This window comes from Pangasianodon hypophthalmus, chromosome 22 (assembly GCF_027358585.1).
Source record: "Pangasianodon hypophthalmus isolate fPanHyp1 chromosome 22, fPanHyp1.pri, whole genome shotgun sequence".
NCBI classification, from domain to species: Eukaryota; Metazoa; Chordata; class Actinopteri; order Siluriformes; family Pangasiidae; genus Pangasianodon; species Pangasianodon hypophthalmus.
Genome location: NC_069731.1, coordinates 8060096 through 8087095, shown reverse-complemented (window position 1 = coordinate 8087095; position 27000 = coordinate 8060096). Strand labels below are relative to the sequence as shown.

General features: G+C 40.0%; 1 protein-coding gene across 4 annotated transcripts in view; it reads left to right on the top strand.

Annotated features, from left to right (window-relative positions):
* Positions 1–26365, top strand: part of megf8 (multiple EGF-like-domains 8) — a 48005-nt gene extending 21640 nt beyond the window's left edge. For 2 of the 4 annotated variants that reach the window (XM_026924131.3, XM_026924130.3), the window contains exons 22-45: positions 725–970; positions 2584–2768; positions 2864–3077; positions 3278–3518; positions 3648–3780; positions 3907–4160; positions 5338–5448; positions 5822–5940; positions 6713–6950; positions 7049–7220; positions 7333–7496; positions 7601–7736; positions 9254–9485; positions 9642–9768; positions 11234–11444; positions 12687–12737; positions 17348–17562; positions 19515–19710; positions 20051–20219; positions 21080–21272; positions 21411–21581; positions 21669–21799; positions 22618–22750; positions 23101–26365. In XM_026924131.3, coding sequence (XP_026779932.3) covers positions 725–970; positions 2584–2768; positions 2864–3077; positions 3278–3518; positions 3648–3780; positions 3907–4160; positions 5338–5448; positions 5822–5940; positions 6713–6950; positions 7049–7220; positions 7333–7496; positions 7601–7736; positions 9254–9485; positions 9642–9768; positions 11234–11444; positions 12687–12737; positions 17348–17562; positions 19515–19710; positions 20051–20219; positions 21080–21272; positions 21411–21581; positions 21669–21799; positions 22618–22750; positions 23101–24561 — 5503 coding nt within the window. In that variant the 3' untranslated portion in view covers positions 24562–26365. The remainder of the gene's footprint in view (positions 1–724; positions 971–2583; positions 2769–2863; positions 3078–3277; positions 3519–3647; positions 3781–3906; positions 4161–5337; positions 5449–5821; positions 5941–6712; positions 6951–7048; positions 7221–7332; positions 7497–7600; positions 7737–9253; positions 9486–9641; positions 9769–11233; positions 11445–12686; positions 12738–17347; positions 17563–19514; positions 19711–20050; positions 20220–21079; positions 21273–21410; positions 21582–21668; positions 21800–22617; positions 22751–23100) is intronic. The other 2 variants (XM_026924133.3, XM_053227939.1) reach the window with 1 other exon arrangement.
* The last annotated feature ends 635 nt before the right edge of the window (positions 26366–27000 follow it).

Genomic DNA, 27000 nt, shown 5'->3' with positions numbered 1-27000 from the left:
TGTTCAGCTCTCTCATGTCCTTATCTGTACATGAGGACATGAGCACAGCTTATACACCTTTAGTCTGTTCAGCTCTCTCATGTCCTCATCTGTACATGAGGACATGAGCACAGCTTATACACCTTTAGTCTGTTCAGCTCTCTCATGTCCTCATGTACAGATGAGTTTCTGATGAATTTCATTTAAAATAAATCTTGGATGCCACTGAAGACCAGATGTTTATTAAGCTCAAATTCAACTTTGCCTTATTGTCAAATGTTTTCAGAATACGAAGTAAATGAGAAACAGTGAAATTCTTGTGCTGCAGTGGCACAATCTTACAGTAATCATAAAGTGCATATAACAAACAAACAGGGACATCATACAACACAGTAATGTAATGCGAGAGTTCACATACATGGGAGAAGAGGGATTGTGATGTAGAGGTTTAATTAAAATGTAGTAAAAAAAAAAAAGGAAGGACTATGTAAAAAAAAAAAAAAAAAGTGGCTGTAATTTCTAAACAATTAATGCACTATTTTTGTTAAACTTCTTGAATTAAAGCTTGAAGTCTACACTTCAGTCACATCTTGATTGCTTCATTTCAAATCCATTGTGGTGGTGTACAGAGGCAAACTTATTAAAATTGTGGTACTGTCCAAATTCTTATAGACCCGACTGTATCAGGGTGGATTTCTCCTTTAAAAATAGCGGTAAAAAATCCACACCATCTTTTCACTGTTAGCCCCGAGCCACGCACCCTTTCCCCACCACGGCCGATGGAGCTGGAGTTGGAGATGGAGCTGCTGGAGGGGGTGGATGTTGATGGAGAGGCTGTGTGGTCCTATGCGTCATGCCCTGATGTGGAGGAGTGCAGGCTGGGCCTCCACACCTGCCATCCCTCAGCCACATGCGTGAACACACCCACCTCGTATGAGTGCCACTGTGAGAGGGGTTTCACCGGAGATGGAGAGCATTACTGCAATCAGACGTGAGTCATTATCACGTAACTTACTGTCTGTTTGATTATGACCACTGTATATTTTATGTGATTTATGTTCTTCAGCCTGACGTTTAGCTAACATTATTTGGCTAGCTCCCTACATTCAGCTCTGTGCAAAGCCAAACTTCCACCTAAGGTATATTTATGATGGCATTTGATGTGTGTGTACACAGTCTCAGTCTGAAACTGATCTGATTGGATAAGGATGCAACTGATTTTTATATGAAATTGCTCTCACTCATTGGAATTCTGATGAAATGTGTGTGAGATCATTTGGAGACACTTGTTATGATTTTAAAGTGTCTTTAAAATGTCATTATCTTTATTGAATGGCTATTTAATTAGTCATTTTTACACTGAGCATTTGAATTTCTTTGACTTCTTTTTCTTTTGGATGGATGTTGAACTGAAATTTTTTGAAAAATATCAGACATTTGAGACACAGTACATCAGAGGTCGTGAAATATAGATGTGTGCCAAATTAAAAGGAAAAATCAACGGAATGTGTTAATTATTTATTAAGCACTTTAGTTAATTAGTTAGTAAGGCATAGATTCTGCAAGTCTTTGGAGCTGACCTGGAGGGATGAACACCATTCTTCCAACCACCATTTGGTGTCACTCCAAAAATCTCCCATAACTGTTCAGTTGGTAGAGATCTGAAGTAAATTAGGACAATTTAATAAAAATAATAGAATTTAAGATCAGCTAAAAAAAAAAAAAAAAAACAAAGAGAAAGAGAAAATAAAAATAAAGAAAACCTCAGCACGTGATGTAAACCAATTTTAAAATATTTAAAAAACAAAATTTCCTGCATTTCCTGTGCTGTACCTTGGGTATAGCATAATTGTCTACATGTAGTGCACACCATTTGGTATTCAGTCACAGAAAAAATGGCAGAAACACAGAGCCAGATGTAACATGGGTTCATATTAACTCAAGCAGGGCTAAAAAGTAATTTTAAAAAACTGGCCTTTGTTTATTTATTTATTTAAAATGATTGTAAAAGCCACTGCTTGGGGATTGAGTTGAGTTTTGTTAAAAGCTGATGTGCCAAACGAGGGATGTTAGTTAATTAAACCGCATAGTAAAAATCATTCCATCATCAGCTAGTAATGCAGGCCGTGGGATTGGAAATGAATAGCTTGCACTATGGTTACAGCATTGAGGTACATTGCATCACCATAAAGCGCATTAAGTTTAAACTTTACTGAAAACTTGGATTATTTGGAACAAATAAAGTGAACTATCTCAGTGCACAGGTGGATTCCTTACCTAACAGTTGTTAAGGGAAGAAAGGAAATGACAAATGTACTTTATATTAGGTGTGACTGTGTCCAGCTCAAAAATGGATGTGAGCTGTTCTGATGGAAAAAGTATCTCTCATTTACATCCACTCTGATCATTCCTGTCTCTGAATGATCTAAATGTCTCTGTCATTTATTTATTTATTTATTTATTTAACCCCAACTAGTTGTTTGTATCCCAGATGTGTGGTATGTTAGTGTGGCGTGTCACAATGCTAAGCTCTTCCAAGATATAATAAGGGAATAATATCTTCATGTGTTTATGGCTATGCTTGGTTGTCTTCCTGCTTCTTAGATGTTATAATGAATGCCGTGAGGGCAAGTGCAGTGGCAGCCCGCTTTTTGAGTGCGAGTGCTCTCTGGGTTGGACTTCGGACCCGGCCACTCTGGTGCTGAGTGGTGTGGAGTGTGACGTCGACTGCGGCTGTAACTTCCACAGCACCTGCATCACAGCACCAGGAATCTGTGACCAGTGCCAGGGTGAATACCTCCTCTGTTCCACTCTCAGTCTTCTTATAGCATGTGCGTGCATTTGTGTACCTTCTTTGAGCATTGTTTTTGTTTTTTTTGGCCAGATTGGACTACAGGACCGCACTGTGAGCACTGTCGGCCTGGTAGCTTCGGTTCAGCAGTGGCTGGTGGTGGAGGCTGTGTGCCTTGTGAGTGTAATGGACATGGTGACCCACTGCAGGGATTCTGCCACAATCAGACAGGCCAGTGCTACTGTACACACCATACCCATGGAGTACACTGCGAGTTCTGCTTGCCTGGCTACTACGGAGACCCCCGGTGAGACACCAGCGTTGTCTTATGATTGTCAATTTGTGAGAGTTTGCACAAGACAAATAAAAAGCTATCAGTTACACAAAAGTGGTAAGATTAGTCTAATGGAAAATATTAATATTTTTTCTTAGGGTTTCCTGCGTCGTAAATTCAATACAAATTAATTTAAAGCTATATTTAAAATTTCATCTTTAATTTTTTTTCAGGAGCAATGGCACATGTTTCAGGCAGTGTCAAGGTCGCTCCGTTGCCCTTTCTTCATCGTCTCTTGCCTCACTGCCCCTCTCGTCCTCTCTTGGTTGGCATGGATCAGCAGGAGGCCAGGATGGTCTCTCACACTGCCTGTGGGTTCTCTCTGTCTCTGAGGATCTGGCGCCATGCATGCCAGGCCAGATGTGCCCACCTGTGGCATTGACCCTGCATCCAGACTCTTATACACATTGCACAGTAAGTGCAATATCCTATATCAAAGCAACACGTGAATTAAATGCTGCATTAAAAAAGATAAAACATTGAATCTGTTATTGAAGTTACGGGTTCAAAATGATGTGTCTGGTTTTTTTTTTCGTTACACAGAAATCATACGTGTATGTATTTGATGGCCTGCCACGTTTTCTCAGCGATGGTGTGATGCATTCGGATCACAACCTGATTGGAGCTTTTTGTGGCACAACTCGTAATGAACCAGTCACAGTAGAGGCCACATCTGGTAATAAATTTTGCCACATTTTCATACCTTCAGGTTGCATGGAAGATCTATTTTTGTCGTTGAAGCTGCTTTAATTTTGCTTTTTATAATTTCTATATTAAAAATATTATACGTATATCATTTCAGGTGTGATCTCCGTCTACTTTGAGGCGAATGTGTCTTCGGCTCATCCTCAGGGTTTTAATGCCTCCTTCTGGGTGCGGCGTTGCACTGAGGGAGGATCTGAAGAGGGCCTTGATGGCTCATCAGAATGCCAGGGCTTGGGTCGGTGTCGCGATGGAATCTGCCAGTGTCCCAGTGGTTACGGTGGGCCACTCTGTGATTGGCCCATCTGCCCGGAGGACTGTGGCACTCGAGAGGGCCGAGGCATCTGCAACACGGTGAGATTGAATGTTAACAAGTGCATTGTTTTACATTAGATAAACAGCTACTGCAGGATTTTGCAAGTGTGTCCTTGCGGGAAAATGAACTGTTTCATTTAGATTTTTACTTTTCTGTGATAGCTTTAATTTTTCACAAAGTTTTGCCACAAGGCTTCCAGTTATGCATCTCTATGCACACATTTGCCTGAGAGATTGATGCACAGCACCGTAGATACACAAAATCAGAAGCACATCAACCCGTCAATACACTTAAAGTCTGTGCTTCAGAACAAAAATTTAAACCAGGCTTCACACACTCATTCACACCTTTGGCTAAATCAGCGCTGCACAGAGAGTAACCAGAATCCAGAATCAAACCACCACTCCCTGCTGCACTACCATGCCATCTTTGTTTTCTGCTGATCTTATTGATTTCTACTCATCAGATCATTGGTTGTTCATGAGCTATATATACTGCAATTGAATATGCCAATTTTCCTTATCAGTAAACAATGGACTGCTCCTAAAAAGATAGTTAGATTGTTTCTCTCCTTCAGTGCAATCTTTGGGTGTTTTATTTATCTCATGGGTATTATCAAGGGTTGTAGAGAAGCCTGGCATCACTCTGATACAGTGCTATAATAAGCACAATGTATCCTGAAATTGGTAGAGTTGTAGACACTCTACACGATAAGGTAGAGTGTATAAAAAAGGCAAATTTACTTAATAAGATGCAGAAATTTAAGACACACATATATGTGACTGCCTATATACAACACACTCAAATGTACAGAAATATGCAAGTATAGAAGTATTAATCAGGCCTGAGTGTGTTTGTGTGTGTGGTGTATCTTGTCAAGGGTATATTCCAGCCTTGTGCCCAGTGTTTCTGGAACTGGCTCTGGATCAACCCTGACCAGGATAAAGCAGTTACTGAAGATGAATGCATGAACGGAACATACATATAACTCTGTATATGAAGTAATTGCATATTATAAAAAGATCTTAAAATCTTAAGAATCATAAAAATCTTAAAACCGTCTTAAATCTTTAAAGAATCTTAAAATCCAAGTACGTTTGCAGATTTTGCAAATAAACATTGTCAGCGTGTTCTTGAGGGACAACACTGTGTCAGGCCACTGCTAATAATTTTAGGTGACCTTATCCTAACTCCTGTATTGTTGTGTTCTTGCAGACTCTAGGAGTGTGTGTTTGCACTCTCGGCTGGGCTGGATCTGACTGCTCCTCCGTCGCAGATGCAAACAGCCTGGTGTGGAGGAATCTGCTGGATACACAGCTCACAGTGGTGAGACATCTCCATCAAACCCTTTCTATGAAGAGATGGAGTGAACCCTGATATATTCCCTCAATTTATCTATGACTCCATCATAAGCGCATTGCCATATTTGTGATGATCCGCTTACCTATTCCTGAGTGTTAGCTAAACACAGAGGGTGTGTGAATTTGCATACTCGGTTGCTTTGACAAGAGAGAGACTAACAAGTATAATATGAAAAACATGAATAACTGTAATTTCATTGATTTGGTAATTAATTTTTCTACTGTAAGTTGATATTTGTTATGATGAACAGTACTAAAACTGCATAGACTTTTAACATAATTCCCCCATCTCCCACTGACTGTTTTTTTTTTTTTCTCCCCCTCTTTCCTGCCCACAGAATCCGTCTTACAGGTTTCTCCAGAGGATGGGGCACTCACTAGTTTCTGGGCCCCAGGGCACGCTCTGGTTATATGGTGGCCTCTCTCTCTCAGAGGGAATTCTGGGAAACGTTTACAGGTATGAACAATTTTAAGATGGCAATTTTAAGTAGATTTAAGCAATATGATATATGCAAGGAATAAAACATGACTCGGTGTGATAGAAAATTGTAAGAAAATAATCAGCAACAGCATGATGTGATGTTATTGTTACCACCCTGAAAGTTGATTATTTTCCAATGACAGCACATACTGAAGTGTTTTATTCCTTTTATACCACAATTTGTCTGTTTATTTCATAATGAAAGACACTCATACTTTTAACTGTTACATATAATGTTCTGTAATGTCCGTGAAATAATTATTTCCTCCTATACACAGTAATTTGCTCACCAGCCTCTCTTTTTTCCTCTCTTTTGAAGTTAAGACAAAAAAACCCAAAAAACTACAACAACAAAAAAATGCAGCTTATCATGTTACTAAAAAACTGACTCCTTTCCTCCTCCACTGACACCCATGACCCCATCCATAAATGTTAAATAAATATGAGAAAGCTCCACCCTATCAACAGTCATACATTTTCCTTTGTAATACAGCACATTTTTAAAAATCTGTTTATTTATCTGGTTATTGTGGAGCAACGCTGTGAATGAGCTTTTACTATAGAAACGCTAACACATTAAAATAAACCTGATTTGAATTACAGCCGGCACTACTGTCAGACTGTTACTGAAAATTAATCAACAATAAATCAGATTGGAGAATTCAGCAGCACTGTGGCATAATACTGATTACTCATTGCTTTATCCTCCTCGCATGTATATTCTAAATTGTGTTTGGATTGACTTTAGGTACTTTGTGCAAGAGCGCCGCTGGACTCAGATGCTTACCAGTTCAGTGGAGGAAGGATCTAGCCCCTTGCCCCGCTACCATCATGCCTCTGTTGTGGTAGCCATTCATGACCATATGTCTAGTACTCTGACAGACAGTCACCACTTAATGCTTGTGGTGGGTGGGATAACACCAAACAGTGTTATGAGTGATACATGGAGCCTCAATCTTAGCAGTCTGATGTGGACAGAGTACAAGGTATGGAATACTAGATATGGTTTTTTAAATGGTTTCCAGCATTTGCATTATTTAAAAAAAAAAATCAGTTTTGAACTGATAACTACTTTTATTTTCAGAGCTCAGTGCTGCCCCCTGTGGCTGGTCACACTCTGACAGTGCGCAGAACTTCCTCTGTGCTACTGATTGGAGGATACTCTCAAGAGAATGGTTTCAATCACCACTTACTAGAGTTTAATCCACAGTCTGGGAACTGGACTGTATTGCCACACACCGGTACACCACCTACAGGTACAATCTGGACACTGGACACTGAAAGATCATGTCTGAATTTGAGGCTAGTGTAGATCTTGTCTTGAATCTGAAAGTTTTAATCTGGAGTAAATTCTTTTTTTTTCCACAGGTCTTTACGGACATTCTGCAGTCTATCATGAGCAGACTGATGCTATATATGTGTTTGGAGGTTACCGTTTCCATGTGGAGGCAGTAGAACCTTCTGGAGAACTCTATACCCTTTACTACCCCAACCTCACCTGGTCTTTACTGGTTCCCTCCCGGGGAAACAAGGTGATTGAACAGACAGGGCCAAAGAAATTTACCTTTTCCTCCCATTAGCAATGTTTGTGAATAAGGTCCTCCTGTGCCTAATTAGCATGCTTTTCTCCCTACAGCCTCTCTCGCATTTCTTCCATGCGGCAGCCCTTCTGAAAGACACCATGGTGATTGTTGGAGGACGGACAGGAGCAGAAGATTACAGCAACAGTGTGTACCTCTATCAGATCAATTGCAACACATGGATACAGCCAGGTAACCCTACCACAAACATCATTATACATATACATACACTATACAGCTGTTTTACTTTTAATACATATACTCATTGAGCACTTTATTAGGAACACCTGTACCCCTACTCATTAATGAAATTATCTAATCATCCAATCGTGTGGCTGCAGTGCATAAGATCATGCAGATACGGGCCAGCAACTTTGAGTAATGTTCGCTTCAACCGTCATCATGGGAACAAAATGTGATCTCAGTGATTTTGATCGTGGCATGATTGTTGGTACCAGACAGGCAGGTATGAGTATTTTTATAACTCCTGGGATTTTCACACACAACAGTCTCTAGAATTTACTCAGAATGGGGCAATAAAGAAAAAACATCCAGTGAGCGGCAGTCCTGAAGACAGAAACGCCTTGTTGATGAGAGAGGTTGGCGGAGAATGGCCAGACTGGCTTGTGCTGACAGAAGGGCTACAGTAACTCAGATGACCATACAATTGTGGTGAGCAGAAAAGCATCTCAGAATGCACGGCACATAGATCCTTGAGGCAGATGGGCTACAACAGCAGAGGACCACGTCGGGTTCCACTTCTATCAGCCAAGAACAGAAAGCTGAGGCTGCAGTGGGCACAGGCTCACCAAAACTGGACAGTTGAAGACTGGAAAAATGTAGCTTAGCCTGATGAATCTGGATTTCTGCTGAGCCACACAGATGGTAGGGTCAGAATTTGGCACCAACAGCATGAATCCATGAACCCAACGTGCCTTGTGTCAACAGTCCAGGCTGGTGGAGATGGTGTAATGGAGTGGGGAATGTTTTCTTGGCACACTCTGGGCCTGACAATACCAACCAATCATCGCTTGTATGAGTATTGTTGCTGACCATGTGCATCCCTTCATGGCCACAGTTAACCCATCTTCTAATGGCTACATCCAGCATGATAATGCACCATGTCACAGTAAAAGTAAAAGTCTTCTCAGACTGGTTTCATGTACATGACAATGAGTTCAGTGTTCTTAAGTGGCCTTCCCAGTCACCGGATCTGTCACTGGATTCACAGCATGAATGTGCACCTGAAAAATCTGCAGGAACTGCATGATGCAGTCATGTCAACATGAAACCGAATCTCAAAGGAATGTTTCCAACATCTTGTGGAATCCATGAGGAAATTGAGGCTGTTTTGAGAGCAAAGGGAGGCCCTACTCAGAAATAGTATAGTGTTCCTAATAAAGTATTTGGTGAGTGCAAATGCTTTTCAGTTTTGCAGTGGCAGTAAGTCCTAGATGGTATTTATTAAACCAAATGTTAAAATGTCCATGTAGCAATCACTTTGCCTCTCTATCCACTCATTCACAAATATTTACTTTGGAAACCAGTAGTCACTTGCTAATGCCACCACCCTTTTGAAGTGCACTTACAATATGAGAACTGATATCAGTATATTTTTTGGCATCAGTTGTACCGTACACTACCTGCAGACAAATGCAAATAATTCTTCTCACTGTTCTGAGATTTTTTTGTTTACTCTTTTCTTACAGTATCTTCAGTCGGCGAACCTGTTAATCACTCCGTCTCCTTGGCCATGACTAGTTGGGGGAATCACCTGTTCATATTAGGTGGATTTAATGGGGTCATGCTGGGGCGTTTGATTACCCTCTCTGTGCCCTCAGACCCCTGCGTTCTTCTGCCTACACCCGAGGCCTGTAACAACAGCACAGGCAGCTGTGTGTGGTGCAGGGGTACCTGCACCTCCTCAGACACAGCAGAGAGGTACAGCTTGAGGATTAGAGAAGTTGAAAACTTTGAATGAATACTGAATGAGTTCATTTTTAAGACCCATTGGGAGTCAAAACCTTCAATCAGTATTCCTATGTTGTAACTATTTTCTACTATTTCACTTGTTAACTTGTTAACTTCTTTTTTCAGAATTGGCTGTCCTGTTGGCCATTCCCCATGCTTTCCCACTCCCCGTGTCCCTGATCAGTGTCGAAGGTTGAAAACATGCAGTGAATGTCTGGCCCGACACCCCAAAACATTTTCCAGCCCTGGACAGGTAACAGAGTTGTGGCTCACAGCAGTTCTGTAGTTCTCTGCATTCCAACATACAGTCCCCTTTGAATGTAATGGAACAGCAAGGCCAATTATTCAATTTTTGCTATACACTGAATACATTTGGGTTAGAGACCAAATTATGAATATGAGCTGATAGATCAGATTTCAGCTTTCATTTCTTGATATTTACATCTATATAATGTTTGGTGGCAGACCACTTGATTTTTTGTGGTGAGCAAAAGTATTAGAACAGATGGTCTTAGTCAACTAATGTAAATAACACTTACTACAGTTGGTTGCATATCCCTTGCTTGAAATAACTGCATCAAGACAGTGACTCACTGACATCACCAAACTGTTTTGTGATGATGTTCCAGGCTTGTACCGCAGCTTTTTTCAGTTGTTGTTTGTTTTGGCAGGTTTCTTACTTCAGTCTTCTCTTCAGGAGGTTAAATGCATGCTGAATTCATTGTCATTCTCTTGCTGTGTGATTAAGTTCCTACCAATTAGATTGGATGCATTTCTCCGTAAATTGGTAGACAAAATGTTTCTGTAGACTTCTGAATTCATTCTGCTGTTACCATCATGAGTTACATCATCAATAAAGATTAGTGAGTCTGTTTCAAAAGCAGCCATGCAAGCCCAAGCCATGACATCACCTCCACCGTTCTTGATTGATGGGCTTGTATGTTCTTGGATTATGAGCATGTCCTTTCTTTCTACACACTTTGGCATCATTTTGGTAGAGGTTAATCTTGGTTCCGGAACTTTTCTGGATCATCTCTGTATTTCTTTGCGAATTCCCTTCTGGCCTTCCGATTCTTACTTCTGATGAGTGTTTTGCATCTTGTGGTATGGCTCGAAGTCTTCTCCGAAGTGGATTGTGATACCTGATACCTTGGCTGACCTGCTCCATGTCTGGTTGTTAGTACACTAGTGGTTTCTTTATTTTTCCAGGATAATCCAAATTGATGTATTGGTTATCCTCATTGCCTGTGCAATGGCTCTGATCGATTTTCCCTCTTTTATCATGTTACAAAATGTTGTCTTCACATGCAAAACCCACGGCTCAAACCAAGAGTATTTAATTGTTTAAACAATCAATCTAACAGGGCACATCTGGGCAACAAGAAACACCTGTCAGTTATGTGTTCCAGTATTTTTGATCACTTGAAAAATGGGTGGGTTCAAACAAACGGTGCCATGTTCTAAGTTGTTTAACTCACTAAATTGTATAACACATCTAGATGTAAATATCAGGAAATGAAAGCTGAAATTCTGATCCATTGTCTCATATTCATCTTTTGCTCTCAAACCCAAATCTTTTCAATGTATAGCAAAAACAATAGAATTGGCCTTGCTTTTGGATGGGACTGTACAAGACAACACATCGGACTACATAGGCCTGCATAAGTGTTACTTTTTTTCTGATTCACATTATTTCTCTCTTTCTCTTGTATATATAGAACACTCTGCAGTGTAAGTGGTGCACTAACTGTCCTGAAGGAGCATGTATTAGCAGCTCTGTGAGTTGCACTTCAGAACATGACTGCAGGATAAACCAAAGGGAGATTTTCCTCTCCAGCAACTGCACTGAAACCAGCTGTGAGGCGTCTGACTGCCCCAAGTGCACAGCGTCAGGGAAGTGTATGTGGACCCGTCAGTTTAAACGAACAGGTACGTATGACCTGATAATACCGATTGTATTAGTCTGTCTAATACAGGGGTGTCAAACATACTGTTCTAATATGGCCCACCGAATTCATTTAGAAAATGTGTTCTAAATTAAAATCTTCTTCTGAACCCTAATTCAGTGGCGAGGCCAGAAATTGAACAGTGGTTGGGCCAGGGTAAAGCAGGGTGGGTAAGGGTTTGAAAAGAAAACTCAAATACCAGCAGTCACTGAAAAGAACTTGCATGACTACAGAAAGTGGCCATCAAGTTGAAAGGCTGTGACTCAAAAGGTTTTTTTTTTTTTGCCAGTTAGGTAAACCTACTTGTGGGCTAATTCACAGCAGTGACGCCTAGTACTGTTATCACCGTTGCCAATCTGTAGGCTTAACATGAAGACAAAAAGGGGCTGGCACAAAATGCACTGAGTAGTAAATCCAGCAGCTGAACACATCACAGCTAACAGAACAGAAACTCAGAAAATGAAAGACAACTGGTTGTAGTAAATCACTAATAAAATTAGGGATGTTCATACTGCTGTGTTTTACAGGTATTTTGGACATTTCAGTAAGTCAGACTAGAATTTAATTTCCTAAAACTCTTCTTAATAACTCCTACTAGCTACAGCTTAACTGTTACCATTTGCAGGCCTATCAGTTCAAATGTAATTTTTATTATTTTTTTTTAATTTGAACGTATTTTCTACAGGCTAAATAGGCTTATGACCTAAAATTGCGAGTGAACATAAAGCCAAAGAAATTAGGACTGCATATTTTTTCAAACAAATTATTTCAGCCAAGATTTCTTTTAAATCTGTTAGGAGAAATATTATAAAAGTCCATCTTTGGTTGTGGTGACATTTAAAGTAAGTTTATTCAAGGATTTTAACAGAAGAAATAGGCAGAATGGCCCACTGCCTCATCAGATTTGTATTAAGTTATTTCATTCACACACAAAACTACAGCACAAGCCTTCAGATTTCGACTGGGGAAAAAAAAAGGAAACCAGTTCTACTCTAATTCCTGTGATTAAAGACAATCGCTGTGTACAGTACACAGATGTAATTTTAAGCATTTTTATTACATCAGTTAAAAATGACTATTTTAGCGTTGCACCATGCATATTCCTCAAACGAACAACAGTTCTGTTCTTCAACTTTCGGATGAGTCCGATCACCACTCTGACAGCGCATTCCAGTGTTAACAGAAACTGAAATACATTTCATGTTATTATATCCTCTAATTACAGCGTACGAGTGGCAGGGGGAAAAGGCACGGCGTGGCGTCCGTTTCAGAGAAGGTAAACTCTTTATTGAACTAGCCTGCTACACGGCTACACATCGCGCAGAAAAGCTTAGACCAGTTGCTGAGCAGTCTCACTCAATGCGGCAGCTCCTAGCGAGAGAGAACTGGTTTTTGTGAATAATGTTAACAAGACTTCCAAAAGGCCAGGCTTCTAAATGGGTGGCCCCAGGCCCCAGGCCCCAGGCCCACCCTGGCCCCCCCGTAACTTTGCCACTGCCATAATTTAATTAAAAGATTCTAAAAAGAGCTAGTCTCTGTTCTTCAACTAGTAGGCAAAATGTGCTAATGATGTAATTCTTCATTAGCATGTAAGAATTTGACGCTGTAACCATGTCTCTTTCCAAAAGAGCTAGTTTAGTGTATTTACAGAAATGGGTTGGATACAACAAAACTTTTAGGTTTTTCAATTGTAAATAATTTTGCAAACGATGTTTATTTTAATTCAGCACTTCAGTATCATGGGCTATTTTTGTAGATTGATGACACAAAGGTTGTAACACCACACTAGCTAAACCAAAAATTGGTAATGAATTGAAATCTGTTCATTCGTTTTGTAGGTGAAACACTCACAGAGCACTTTATTAGGAACACTATACTAATACTGGGCAGGGCCTCCCTTTGCGCTCAAAACAGCCTCAGTTCTTCATGGCATGGATTCCACAAGACGTTGGAAACATTCATGTTGACATGATTGCATGATGCAGTTCCTGCGGATTTTTCAGGTGCAAGTTCGTGCTGTGAATCTCCCGTTCTGCCGCATCCCAAAGGTGTTCTATTGGATTCAGATCCGGTGACTGGGAAGGCCACTGACGAACAGTGAACTCATTGTTATGTTTATGAAACCAGATTGAGATGTCATTTGCTTTGTGACATGGTGCACTATCATGCTGGAAGTAGCCATTAGAAGATGTGTAAATTGAGGCAATGAAGGGATGCACATGGTCAGCAACAACAGTCGAATAGGCTGTGCCACGGAAACATTCCCTACACCATTACACCACCTCCACCAGCCAGGATTGTTGACACGAGGCAGGTTGTGTCCATTGATTCGTGCTGTCTGTGCCAAATTCTGACCCTACCATCTGTGTGGCTCAGCAGAAATCCAGATTAATCAGACTAAGCTACATTTTTCCAGTCTTCACCTGTCCAGTTTTGGTGAGCCTGTGCCCACTGCATCCTCAGCTTTCTGTTCTTGGCTGGCAGAAGTGGAACCTGAAGTGGTCTTCTGCTGTTGTAACCCATGTGCCTCAAGGTTCAAGTTGTTGTGCATTCTGAGATGCTTTTCTGCTCACCACAATTGTACAGAGTGGTTATCTGAGTTACTGTAGCATTTCTGTCAGCTCAAGCCAATCTGGCAATTCTCCGTCTCTTCAACAAGGTGCTTCTGTCCTCAGAACTGATGCTCACTGGATGTTTTTTTCTTTATTGCCCCATTCTGAGTAAACTCTAGAGACTGTTTTGCTTGAAAATCCCAGGAGATCAGCAGTTATAGAAATACTCAAATCAGCCCATCTGGCACCAACAATCATGCCATGCTCAAAATCACTGGGATCACATTTTTTCCCAATTCTGATGGTTGATGTGAACATTACCCAAAGCTGCTGGCCTATATTTTATGATTTTATGCATTGGTCAGCTGCAACGTGAATGTCTGGTTAGATTGCTTGTAATTGGCTGATAATTGCATGAGTAGGTGTACAGGTGTTCTTAATAAAGTGTTCAGTGAGTGTATATGTACATTTCAGGTAAATGTTGATAAATGAACACATTTAAGATGAGTTATTGATCTGATATCTGTCTACTGAACTGAATTTTTTTTTTGGCCCAGCCCACATGACATTTTACCTAAAATTTATTTGACACCCCTGATCTGACTCATAATTGTCAGAGAGTGTAATGTGATTTTAAATAATGTAACCAGTTTCATTGGCTCCTTCCTCAGGCAATGTTTTTAATGCAAAGAACTGAACAACGACTTGAACTACTTCTAAACTTGGATTTTATGGCAAATCTTTATTTAGATATTTGTTGCTTTTAATTTGAAACAAAAGGCATTTAGTATTAATGTTATCATAACATTAAGAAGCTTTTGTAGTCTTACTGTCATCTTAAACTTACTGTACATTATTCTCTCCTCTAGTTGGATGGTTGGATAGATATTTTTGGATAGATATTTCTAGTTAATAATTTTCAGTTTACTTTAATCTGATTTAGGTGTATACCTGGTGTTTTTTATTGTACTATCACTCAAATTACCATCAAATTATTAGGATGTACATTTGGGTCCATAAGTATTTGGAAATTGACGATTTTCGTAATTTTGCCTCTGTACACCACCACAAAGGATTTGAAATGAAGCAATCTGATTGAAGTGTAGCCTTTCAGCTTTAATTCAAGGGGTTTAACAAAAATATTGCATTAACCATTTAGGGAATTACAGCAATTTTTACATGGTACCTCCATTTTCACAGGCTCAAAAGTAATTGGACAATTGACTGATAAGCAGACTCATGGCCAAGTGTGACCTGTTTCCTCGTTACTTCGTGACAAATTAAGGAGATTGGTCTGGAGTTGAGTCCATGTTTTGAATTTGCATTTGGTAGCCGTTCATGGGAACTCTCAATATGCTGTCCTAAAAGGTGTCGATGCAAGTGAAGGAGGCCATCATTAGGCTGAAAAAACAAAACGGAACTATCAGAAAGGTAACAGAAACTTTAGGAGTGGCCTAATGAACAATTTGGTACATTCTTAAAAACAAGGAATGCACTGGTGAGCTCAGCCACACCAAAAGGCCTGGAAGACCACGGAAGACAGCTGAAGTGGATGGTCGCAGAATTCTTTCCTTGGTGAAGAAAAACGCTTTCACAGCTAACCCTAACCCCTCTAACCAAATCAAGAGCACTCTCGAGGAGATAGGCGTATCATTGTCAGTCTACAATCAAGAGACGCCTTCATGAATGTATATACAGAGGATTTACCTCAAGATGCAAACCACTGATAAAACTCAAGAACAGAAAGGCCAGATTAGACTTTGAAAAGATTAGACTAGAAAACATCTAAAAAAAAAAAAAAACCTAACTGGTTCTGGAACAAGATTCTTTGGACAGATGAAACCAAGATTAACTTGGACCAGAATGATGAGTAGAGAAGAGTATGGAGAAGGAAAGAAAGGGCTCATGATCCAAAGCATATCACATCATCTGTCAAACATGGTGGAGGAAGTGTTATGTCATGGGCATGTATGGCTGTCAGTGGAACTAGGTCATTGGTGTTTATTGATGATGTGACTGCAGATAGAAGTAACAAGATGAATTCTGAAGTGTATAGAGCTATATTTTCTGCTCAGATTCAGTCAAATGCCTCAAAACTGATAAGAAAGCGCCTCACGGTACAGATGGATAATGACCCAAAACATACAGCGAAAGCAACCCAAGAGCTTCTTAAGGTAAAGAAATGGAATGTTCTTAAATGGCCGTGTCAGTCACCTGACCTCAACCCAACTGAGCACGGACAAACCAGCAGCAACCGAAGGTAGCTGCAGTAAAGGCCTGGCAAAGCATCTCAAGGGAGGAAACTCCGCATTTGGTGATGCCCATGGGTTGTAGACTTCTGGCAGTCATTGACTGCAAAAGATTTGCATCCAAGTATTAAAAATAATCCTTTATGTTTATAATTGTTACTTTCTCCAATTACTTTTGAGCCTGTGAAAATGGAAGGACTATGTAAAAAAAAAAAAATGGCTGTAATTCCTAAATAGTTCAAGCAATATTTTTGTTAAAGCCCTTGAAGTAAAGCTTAAAATCCACACTTCAATCACATCTCGATTGCTTCATTTCAAATTCATTGTGGTGGTGTACAGAGGCAAAATTACGAAAATTGTGGTACTGTCCAAATACTTATTGACCTGACTGTATGTAAGTGCATCTACATTTCACATATTACTTACATTAAAATATGCATGGTATGTAATGCAAGTTAATAATTAGAATATTTATGGAACTGTGCTGTTTTCAAGCATTCACGCATAATTGCTCACTCAGATATTCAGGGCTACATATAGATTTTCTAAAGTTTTAGGAAAATCATTGGATCCTGGCAAGTGAATTTAGAACTTGAAGTTTTAATATGACATTGCAATATTACAATCTAGACATAGCACACTGAACTTCTGTTAAAACATTTTTACTCTGACAATTTAATTTTTTTTTTCTTCAATGATGGTAATAAAAACGAACACATACTATCTTATTCATACTATACATAATCTTATAATTAACTTACAATCTTATAATTGTTTTGTTGCTGACAAGCTCATCAGCTACAGTGTTAACCAGGTTATTGATGACAATTTGAAGGAGCTGAATTAATTAAAATGTGAATGAAATAATAAGAGATGCAATGTGAATTTAAATTCTGTACCTGTGTATAGTTCCTTATGCTACAAAATATAAATTGCCATTATATTGTACCAAATGCAAATGATATGTATTTAACCCATTTTTTAAAACAAATACTAATAAGTTTTATTTATCCTTGATTTTATGTACCACAATGTTTTATTATTTCTTTATTTATTTAAAAAAAAAAAATTCACTTTCTTCCCAGGGGAGACCAGACGCATTCTGAGTGTCAATCCGACATACGACTGGACGTGTTTTAGCTATGCGCTACTGAACGTGTCACCCATGCAGGTGGAATCATCTCCCCCTATGCCCTGCCCTGAGCCCTGCCACCAAATCCAGACGTGCACCCAATGTCTCAGCTCCCATGGTTCAGATGGGGGCTGGCAGCACTGTGTTTGGAGCATGGCTCTGCAGCAGGTGAGAGGATTACCAACATTAACCACTTATCAGACCAACCACATCAGCTGTTTTCCCAGGTGGCTACAGTCAGGTCTAAGTGTCAAGGGTTCACTTTAAAGAAATGATTTTATTTTATCAAATGTGCTGATGGTGCTTTTGAGGAGCAAATTTATATTTCTGAACAGAGTAACATCATTCTTCTCTAATACACCAGAGGTGCCAACATCTACGGTTTAGTATTATTTACAGCTACAACACCTGAAAGATGCTTTTCTGCTTACTCAGCTAAAGCAGCTGTCAGACCAAACATGAATAAATTTGCCTGGTGGAATAGCCAGGCAGAATGAGGAAGATGCGCATTTACTTCTGGTAGTGGTTATTTTCGCTTTGGACCGACTTTATTTGGGTTTATCTTTTTCTTGTGAGCCAATAGAAAACAAGACTGGACTGTGGTGTCTTTGGTCGGTAAAAATAAATGGACGCTTTAGCTTCACTGTTTTTTAATGCATCATTGGCACATACCTAAAGAAAAATTGCTAGCTAGCTAAGGTTACTCATACAGTTGAGGCCAAAAGTTTACATACACCTTGGCATTCAATCTCAATTTTTCACAACTCCACACATTTCATGTTACCATACATTTCCTGTGTTAAGTCAATTAGGGTATCTAATTTGTTTCTATAAGAGGTCATTTCAAAATAATAGCTAAGAGACAGATTTTTCAGCTTTTATTTACTCTCTCAGATTTTCAGTGGGTCAAAAGTTTACATATACTGTTAGTATTTGGTGGCTTTGGCTTTTAATTGCTTGAAATTAATTAAAAAGCATGGAGTAGCCTTCCATAAGCTTCTTGTGAAATTTTTGCCTGTTCCTCTTGACAGAACTGGTATAACTCAGTCTGGTTTGTGGGCTTCCTTGCTCAGTTACGCTTTTCAGTTCAGTTCACAAATTTTCTATGAGACTCTGGTCAGGACTTTGTGATGACCACTCCAATACTTTCACTTTGTTGTCTTTGTCATTTTGTTACAAATTTGGAGGTATGCTTAGGATCACTTTCTAGCTGGAAGACCCAGTTGTGACCAAGTTTTAACTTTCTGGCAGATGTCTTGAGGTGTTGCTTCAGTATTTCTAGATAATCATCCTTCCTCATGATGCCATCGATTTTCTGAAGTGCACCAGTCCCTTTTCCCAGGAAAAAAAACACCCCACAACATGATGCTGCCACCCCCATGCTTCACAGTTGGGATGGGGTTCTTTGGATTAAAAGCCTTGCCCTTTTTCCTCCACACACAGCGCTGATAAGCTGAATTGTTTGGCCATAATTTTGTTTCTCCTACCAGAGAACACTCCTGCAAAAGGCTTTGGATCACCTGCAGACTTCAGTCTGGATTTTTTGGCATGCCATGGCAATGAAGGACTTAATGATGGATGTAAATATTAAAGTTCTTTGTTGTTGTTGTCTTGGGGGTCAGGTGAACCTTTTGGTTCATCTCTGCGAGTTATTTTGTGCCTCGTTCCTGAATGATGCAGTGTGGTCCCAAGATTTTTATATTTGCATACATTTGTTTGCACTGATACTTGTGGTACTTTGACTGTCTCTAAAGATAGGCCCATTTACAAATACAGGTGTACTCACAGTTAATGCCTAATTATGACAATTGACCAATCAGAAGCTTTTAAAAGTCATTAAATCAGTTTCTGGAATCTGACAGACTGTTTAAAGAGCCAATCAACTTGGTGTATGTAAGCTTTGGACCCACTGGAATTTTGATATAGTAAACTAAAGCTGAAATAAATCTGTCTCTAATCAGGTGTTTGAAAGTGACCTCTGATGTGAACAAAGTAGTTGCCCTAATTGACTTGCCTAAAAGCAATGTGCCCTTGAAAAGCATAAGCTGCATAAAATTTAACTTTTTATATATAACTTAAATTTTGCTTCCCTCACAACACCATCTGTCTCTGTTTGTCAGTGTATGAGTCCTTCGTTTGTTCCGTTGCGCTGTGAAGCTGGTCAGTGTGGTCGTCTGCTCTCTGGTGGGGACTCTTGCTCTCCCCAGTGCTCTCAGCTTACCCAGTGCTCTCAGTGCATTGCCCGGCCACAGTGCGGCTGGTGTGCCACCCGCGGGGCTAACGGTGCAGGACACTGCCTGCAGGGAGGGCTGGATGGTATGTATTCTCCACTTACACCCCAAATATAATACCATTGCCATTTTGCGCTTGATGATGGTTCTGTGTAAACACTGAATAAAATTGTAATATAAAATTTAGTGTGAACTTTTGTAAAAATTTTACTGCATGCCTTTTTGTCTTTAAATTAGCCTCAAAGTGCTAAATATAACAAAGATTCATATTATATACACATATTTTCTGCACATTTCAGTGTTTTAAGTACAATACTTTTTTTCTGAAATATGTGCCTATAAAAAAAAAAAAAGACAGTGTAGTAGTCACCTGCCGAGGTTTTCACTGTGTAGTCAATAAGGCTTCTGCTGGACCTCTTTTGTAGGCGTTAGCGAATCTCTCTGTCCCCACTGGAACAGCAGCTGGTCCTTCCTGCACTGTCCAGAAGAGGATGAGTGTGCCAATGGGCACCATCGTTGCAATGTTACCCAGGACTGCCATGACTTACCTGATGGCTACCACTGCACCTGCAGAAAGGGCTACATACTCAGCAGGTAAACTCAAAGGCTTAGGTCATTGCATTTATGTGCTTGTGTGTGTTGGTAATATACAGCCTTTTTTGTTTTTTATATTATACACTGAATACATTTTTCATGGTCACATGGGGACAGTAATTTCTTCAACTCAAAACTTTTGAACAGAATGGAGATGTGTACATTTTTCCTATTTTGCCTAAATATCATATTTTTTCATTTAGTACTGCCCTTCAGAGGCTACAGAAGATAGTTACATGTTTCCCAGAAGACAAAATAAGTTAAATTTACTCTGATCTTCAAATTCAAAAAGTTTTTACCCCCCGGCTCTTAATGCATGGTTTTTCCTTCTGGAGCATCTGTGAGCATTTGAACCTTCTGTAGTAGTTGCATATGAGTCCCTCAGTTGTCCTCAATGTGAAAAGATGGATCTCAAAATCATATAGTCATTGTTGGAAAGGGTTCAAATACACAAAAATGCTGGAAAACCAAAGAATTTGTGGGATCTGAAGGATTTTTCAGAAGAACAGCAGGCAGTTTAACTGTTCAGGACAAACACGGGACTCATGAACAACTATCAGTAAACAAAAAAACACAGCTGTGGATCATTCAGGTAACAACACAGTATTAAGAATCAAGGGTATGTAAACTTTTGAACGGGGTCATTTCTCTATAGTCTCTTGTGGGCTATATGTAAACATCTTTTATGTGAAATATCTTACTCAGGTCAGCACTAAATAAACAATAACATGCATTTTGTATGATCCCTCTTATTTTGGTAAAATAATTAACATTTTGCAGATTCTGAAAGGGGGATGTAAACTTTTGACCTCAACTGTATGTATATGCTTATAAATAAATTGTCTCTCTCTATTTCTCAGTGTATCCGGGCAGTGTGAACCGGTATGTGTGCAGGGCTGCGTTAACGGCACATGTGTGTCACCGGGAGTGTGCAAGTGTCACTTTGGCTTCGTGGGTGAGAACTGCTCATCTCAGTGCCGTTGTAACAAGCACAGCAACTGTAAGGGCGTCACTCAACTGGATACGTGTCTGGAGTGCCAGAACCACACTAAGGTATTGGAAGTCTTCTCATCTATTGCCAGTTTTTTAAAAATTGGTTCCCATATGTAATATTTGTAAACAACCTTTTTTCATGAGAAATGTGAGATGGTGATTCACTAGTTTATTCAATACTTTCTCTCTTCCACTTAGGGTCAGCACTGTGAGAAGTGTAAGCCGTTGTATGTAGGCTCTGCAGTAGGTGGCGGAGTGTGTCGTCCATGTCGGGAGTTCTGTAGAGGAAACAGTGATGTATGTTTGTCCAAAGATGAACATAAGTTGGCACTGGATAACCCAAAAGACCATCCACTAGATCCTGAGGGTGTAAGTCTGCTGTCTTTTTTCCCCTTTTTTTTTTTTATCTCCAACTCTTCTTAATGTTGCTATAACTCTGTTACATGTGTCTTTCAGATCATCCACTGGGTAACAGAGGGCCCTGCTGAGGATAATGCTGTGTGTGTGAACTGTCAGAACAACAGTTTTGGGGACAAGTGTGATAGCTGCCTTAGCGGCTACTTTCTGCTGCAGGGCAAGTGTGAAAAGTGAGTGAGCTGGAGTGACAAACGCTAAAACACATAAATGACTAAAACAAAAGTTACTGTTTGCAATTTCAGAACTGTTTGAAATTTAAACACCATTTGCATTCCATGTAAGCGTGCAACATTATAGTCAGAAATAAAAATAAAATCAAAACATTGTCATTTCATTTTCTTCATCATGTCAGTATTTTGTGGCATAATTAAAATTCACAGGAAAAAAATTCATTTTCTGGACAAAATGCAAAATGACTGCTAAACTGAAAATGCAGTGTGTACTTTGTCCTTTCTTTTTCGTAATGTTAGGCTTCATACCTGACAAAATGCAAATTAAAAATAGAATGGATAAATAAACTCTAAATCAATTGCAAAGTGCAAGTATGCTATTCTGTTTTCAGCATGGATGTGCAAAATGAAAAGGGTAATGCAAATGATCACTGGCACCAGCTGCTGGTTATTTACTTTTCCTTTCCCACTTTTATTTTCAAGTTCACCCAATATGCTAGGTAGCTATGGATGTGGTTAAGACTTAATCACGTTTATACTCTGAATGCTGAATTAAACAATTAAAACAATATGGATGATGGGAGTGCAGCTTATAGCAGCATGCAAGAAATGGCTAGGGAATTAATGGATTTAGCAGATTGTCAGGATGAAGATTTTGTGTTTCATTTGGTACCATTTTATACACAAATATGAGAAAATAATGGCAAATGGCAGATTTTAATTTTTCCATTTTTAATTTTAATCTAATTTATGGCACAAAATACCTCAGGCCTTGGAAGTGGTTTTGTTGCAGTGCAAATCTTTGTATGTGTCTGTAGGTGTCAGTGTAATGGCCATGCAGACACTTGTAATGAGCATGATGGAACAGGCTGCCCCTGCCAGAACAACACAGAAACATCATCCTGTCTTAGCAGCTCACAGAATGATCGCAAGGAGTGTTACAGACAACAGGTATTATTAGTTATATTGGTTTGTTTTACACTGTTAATAATGTTTACATTTAATTTTAATGAAAACTTATAGAGATAATCATCCAGTGATGTAAACCTGCACTTTTCTCCACAATTATGAATATATAATCACAGTCTAATGTGTAGGTTTGTTAACTTTTTTGAAATCCTACATGATTTGGAGTAATTTCTCACACATTCAGAATCATATTCAAAGGATTGTACAGTAACAGTTTAATTATGTTGGTTATATGATAGAACTCATAGTAGCACTTAACATACAGAGGACGAAGTGTAGTTGAATTAAAAAAATTTTAAACCATTTTCTTTTCAATGCTGTTGTTTTCCTAGTGTGCCAAGTGCAAAGACGCCTTCAATGGCACACCAATCAATGGCCGTCAGTGCTACCGGCAGTTCAATGTGGACAACGAGTGCTGCTTTGATCCGACATCACAGGTCAACTGCTTCCACGAGCCTAATATCCGCAATCTGCCTATGGGACGTACAGTGTTTTTCGCAGCTCAGCCCAAGTTCACTAATGTGGATATCCGCGTCACTATCGACGTTACTTTCGGCGAGGTGGAGGTGTATGTGTCTAATTCCCATGACACTTTCATTGTGGATGTTGACCGCCATACGGGTGTACACACCATTAAAATCGCAGACGATGTTGCCTCCGTGCCCATGACTCGAGGAGAGAAAGAGGTCCCTTTAGCGCTGTCACCGTTAAAAGTGAATGCAAATTCGTCTTCCTCTGCCATTCTTGGTCTGCACACTAAACCACACACTGCTGAAAGGGAAGTGCGTGAAGAGCGGTCAGAGGGCCTCATCACGTACATCACAGTGTGGAAGCCACAGACGGTGCTGATTGTGCGTGGTGTGCGTGATCGTGTCGTCATCACCTTCCCCCATGAAGTGCACTCGCTCAAATCCAGCCGTTTCTTCATTGCGCTGCGTGGTGTTGGTACAGACAGCCATGGCGGAGAGTCGCAAGGCCTGCTGTTCCTGCGCCAAGACCAGGCACACATAGACCTGTTTGTTTTCTTCTCAGTCTTCTTTTCCTGCTTCTTCCTCTTCCTGTCTGTGTGCGTGCTGCTCTGGAAGGTCAAACAGTTTCTGGACTTCAGGCGTGAACAGCGGCGTCACATTCAAGAGATGACCAAGATGGCATCACGCCCCTTTGCCAAGCTCACCGTCTACTTGGAGCCTGATGAGCCGCAGCTCATCTATTTGCCGTCAGCTGGAGGTGGAAGCGCTGTCTCACTGGCACATGTTAGGACAGGCAAAATAGGTGGCATGGTCAGTCGAGGAAGACCTGGAGCTCCGTCCTACAAGCATGATCCTGGTGTGACTCGCCACCATCACCACCACCCTGCCCTCGGAGGAGGCAACAGTGGGCAGCACCTTTCTTTGCACTACCTGAATACGCATCAGTATGTTCCCAGCTCTGCCACCAATCCAACATCACACCACCACCACCACCATCAAGCTTCGCATGGCAGCTACCAGCAGTTCTGCCGCTCTGACCCCTTCCTGTCACAGCTCTTGGGCTTCTCCTACTCCTCCTTCAAGGTGGGACCCATCACCCTAGAGCCCACTGACGATGGCATGGCAGGAGTTGCCACTGTCCTTTTTCAGCTGCCTGGTGGTATCCTGGCACCTAACCGAGCTTGTCTGGGCTCTGCCCTGGTCACCCTGAGACAGAACCTGCAGGAGTACTGTGGGCACGGTGGAGCAGGCACACATCCAGGGGTTGGCGTTGGCCGAAAGGGCATCCTGGGCCACCAACATCTTACCACAATGGCCATGTGAGGAGCAGGAGGAAAGGTGGAAGAGAGAGCGATGGGCAGATGGGAATTTCAAGTGGGGGGTGGTTAAATTAATACCATGTGTAAGAGAAGAGAGTGAAACAAGACGGACAATTTCTGAACTCTCAGAAATGGATGTTCTTGAAAGGGCCAAGCTACTTGAAGAGTGTGTGTGGGTGTTTTATAAGGGTTGTATTTATTGAAACAGTGGAACAGATTTTGTGGAATAGATGTGATTATTCTTGTACATATACACACACTTAAGTATTAAGCATCTTTCATTGATTTATTTTCTGCCCTTTGTGGAAAGCTTTCTGTGTGCTTGGCAGCAGAAGCATTTAGGAAATGCACTACATATTTTGTTGCTGCAGCCTCCCTTTGTCCTATATACACCACTGAAGCTGAAGTGGCACACACTGTCACAGAGAAAGACTTTGGATTGAATTTTATTATTGCCCATTGAGAATGATGGCCTGGTTACAGAAGCAAAACATGCTTTAAAACACTAAGGACAATCTGAACTGTCGTTTACAAGATCATTGCAACTGGTTCAACTGAATTAAAAAAAATTGATCGTCTACTAAAATGGGGCAGTTGTGGCTGAAAATATTTGTAATATGTTCATCAACAGACAATATACGTAATCCATACTAAAATTAACAGAAACAATGGTGAACCATGTGGTTAGTTTTACACATATTTATCCTGGCAAAAATTGCATTTTAGTGTTTCTGCAGTTTTCCCACTCACAGTATTTAAATGGTTTGTTCCTGTAGTCATTTTGCTTAGTATCTTTAGCAGATTTTGACTTTTAATTGCAACGGGATTTATGTTGACTGATGTGCTATAATGTTAAGTCATGGCCTACAAATGAAGGAATCACCTGCTATCTGGTCACTGTTACAGTGGGCAATGTTGGAGTGTACAATAATGGAAATGCTTTAATATTTAATGCTATTTAAGAATTGGGAGATGCAGTTGTGCATTTTAATCCAGCTACATTTTTTTTTTTGACTGAACAGTATTTATTTCTAATGGTTTAAAAGTTGTGTCAGAAAAGGGCTTCTTGGTGGAAAGTATTGAATTGTATACAAATTGTATTCTCCATTGTAATGCAATGAAAATGTCGAGTGGAAAAAATTGTATATTTTAGTACGATTTTACTAAATAAGGTAACAGGGAAGAACAAGACCATGACAAGCCTTTGTCAGTATTTCCTTTGTTTGAAGTTTGTGTTCATTTTTTCTACAAGGTCATAAGTGTCCTACTGGATGTCCACATGGATTCCCTCTCACACTGTCCAAAAACATTGGTGACACTAAATTCGCCCTAGCTGTGAATTAATTTGTTTGTGTGTGATGTCCTGCGATGGACTGGCATTCTATCCAGGGTTTGTCCCTGACGTTTATATCCAGTGTTTCTGGCATATGCTCCGGATTCATGGTGACCCTGACTGGGATAAAGCGGTTACTGTAAATGAGTCAATGAATGTTGAATGATGAAAAGTGTTTTGCACCTTGTAAAAATGCCACAAAAACCTCAAGCAGCAACAGCCTGGGTTGGCAGTTCAATTCCAATGTCAAGATACAACTGTCCTGGATTTATTGTGGTGCTGTTATAAAACAGAGCAAAGTATTTAGAAGGAGTTGACGACCAAAACGTGTACAAATGTCTGAAGTATGTGGATGCTATGTATTCTGTTCAGTCCTGCACATATGCTTTTATATTACGTGATTCATGCTCAATCATTCTGTGTATATACCAGTTTGACCCTATTAAACTTCAGCTAATAGTGGTTAATACTGTAATGTTGTGTTTGATTTCTTTTTCATTTTCAGAATCTTTGTATGAATTTGCATGTTCATGTGGTATTCTGGAATCATCAAACAACTGGGACAGAAATTTCAATAATTTATCACTACTTCTCAGTCAGAACATGTTTTTTTTTTTGTTGTTGTTTTTTTTTCTTCCAGACAGCAGAACCCAAAGCAAACAAGACTTGGGCATGCCTGAACTTTGGGGATTGCAGTCAGTTGTCATAATTATAAGCACAGTTACAAGGAATTATGAATATGGGCTTCATAGAAACCAAAACATTTGCACATGGGAATACTTCTGTTGACGAGCACTGAGAGTTGACGTGAGAGAATTTGTGCTCTCATAGCCAAGGCCAACACATGACTGTAAAGTTCTGCATTACAGACTGTTAATCATTTTACTTGGGACAACAAGTAAATTATGTACTAATTATGACATCCATGTAATCATGTTCATACACTCACTGAGCACTTTATTAGGAACACTATACTAATACTGGGCAGGGCCTCCCTTTGCTCTCAAATCAGCCTCAATTCTTTGTGGTATGGATTCCACAAGATGTTGGAAACTTTCCTTTGAGAATCTGTTTCATGTTGACATGACTGCATCACACAGTTCCTGCAGA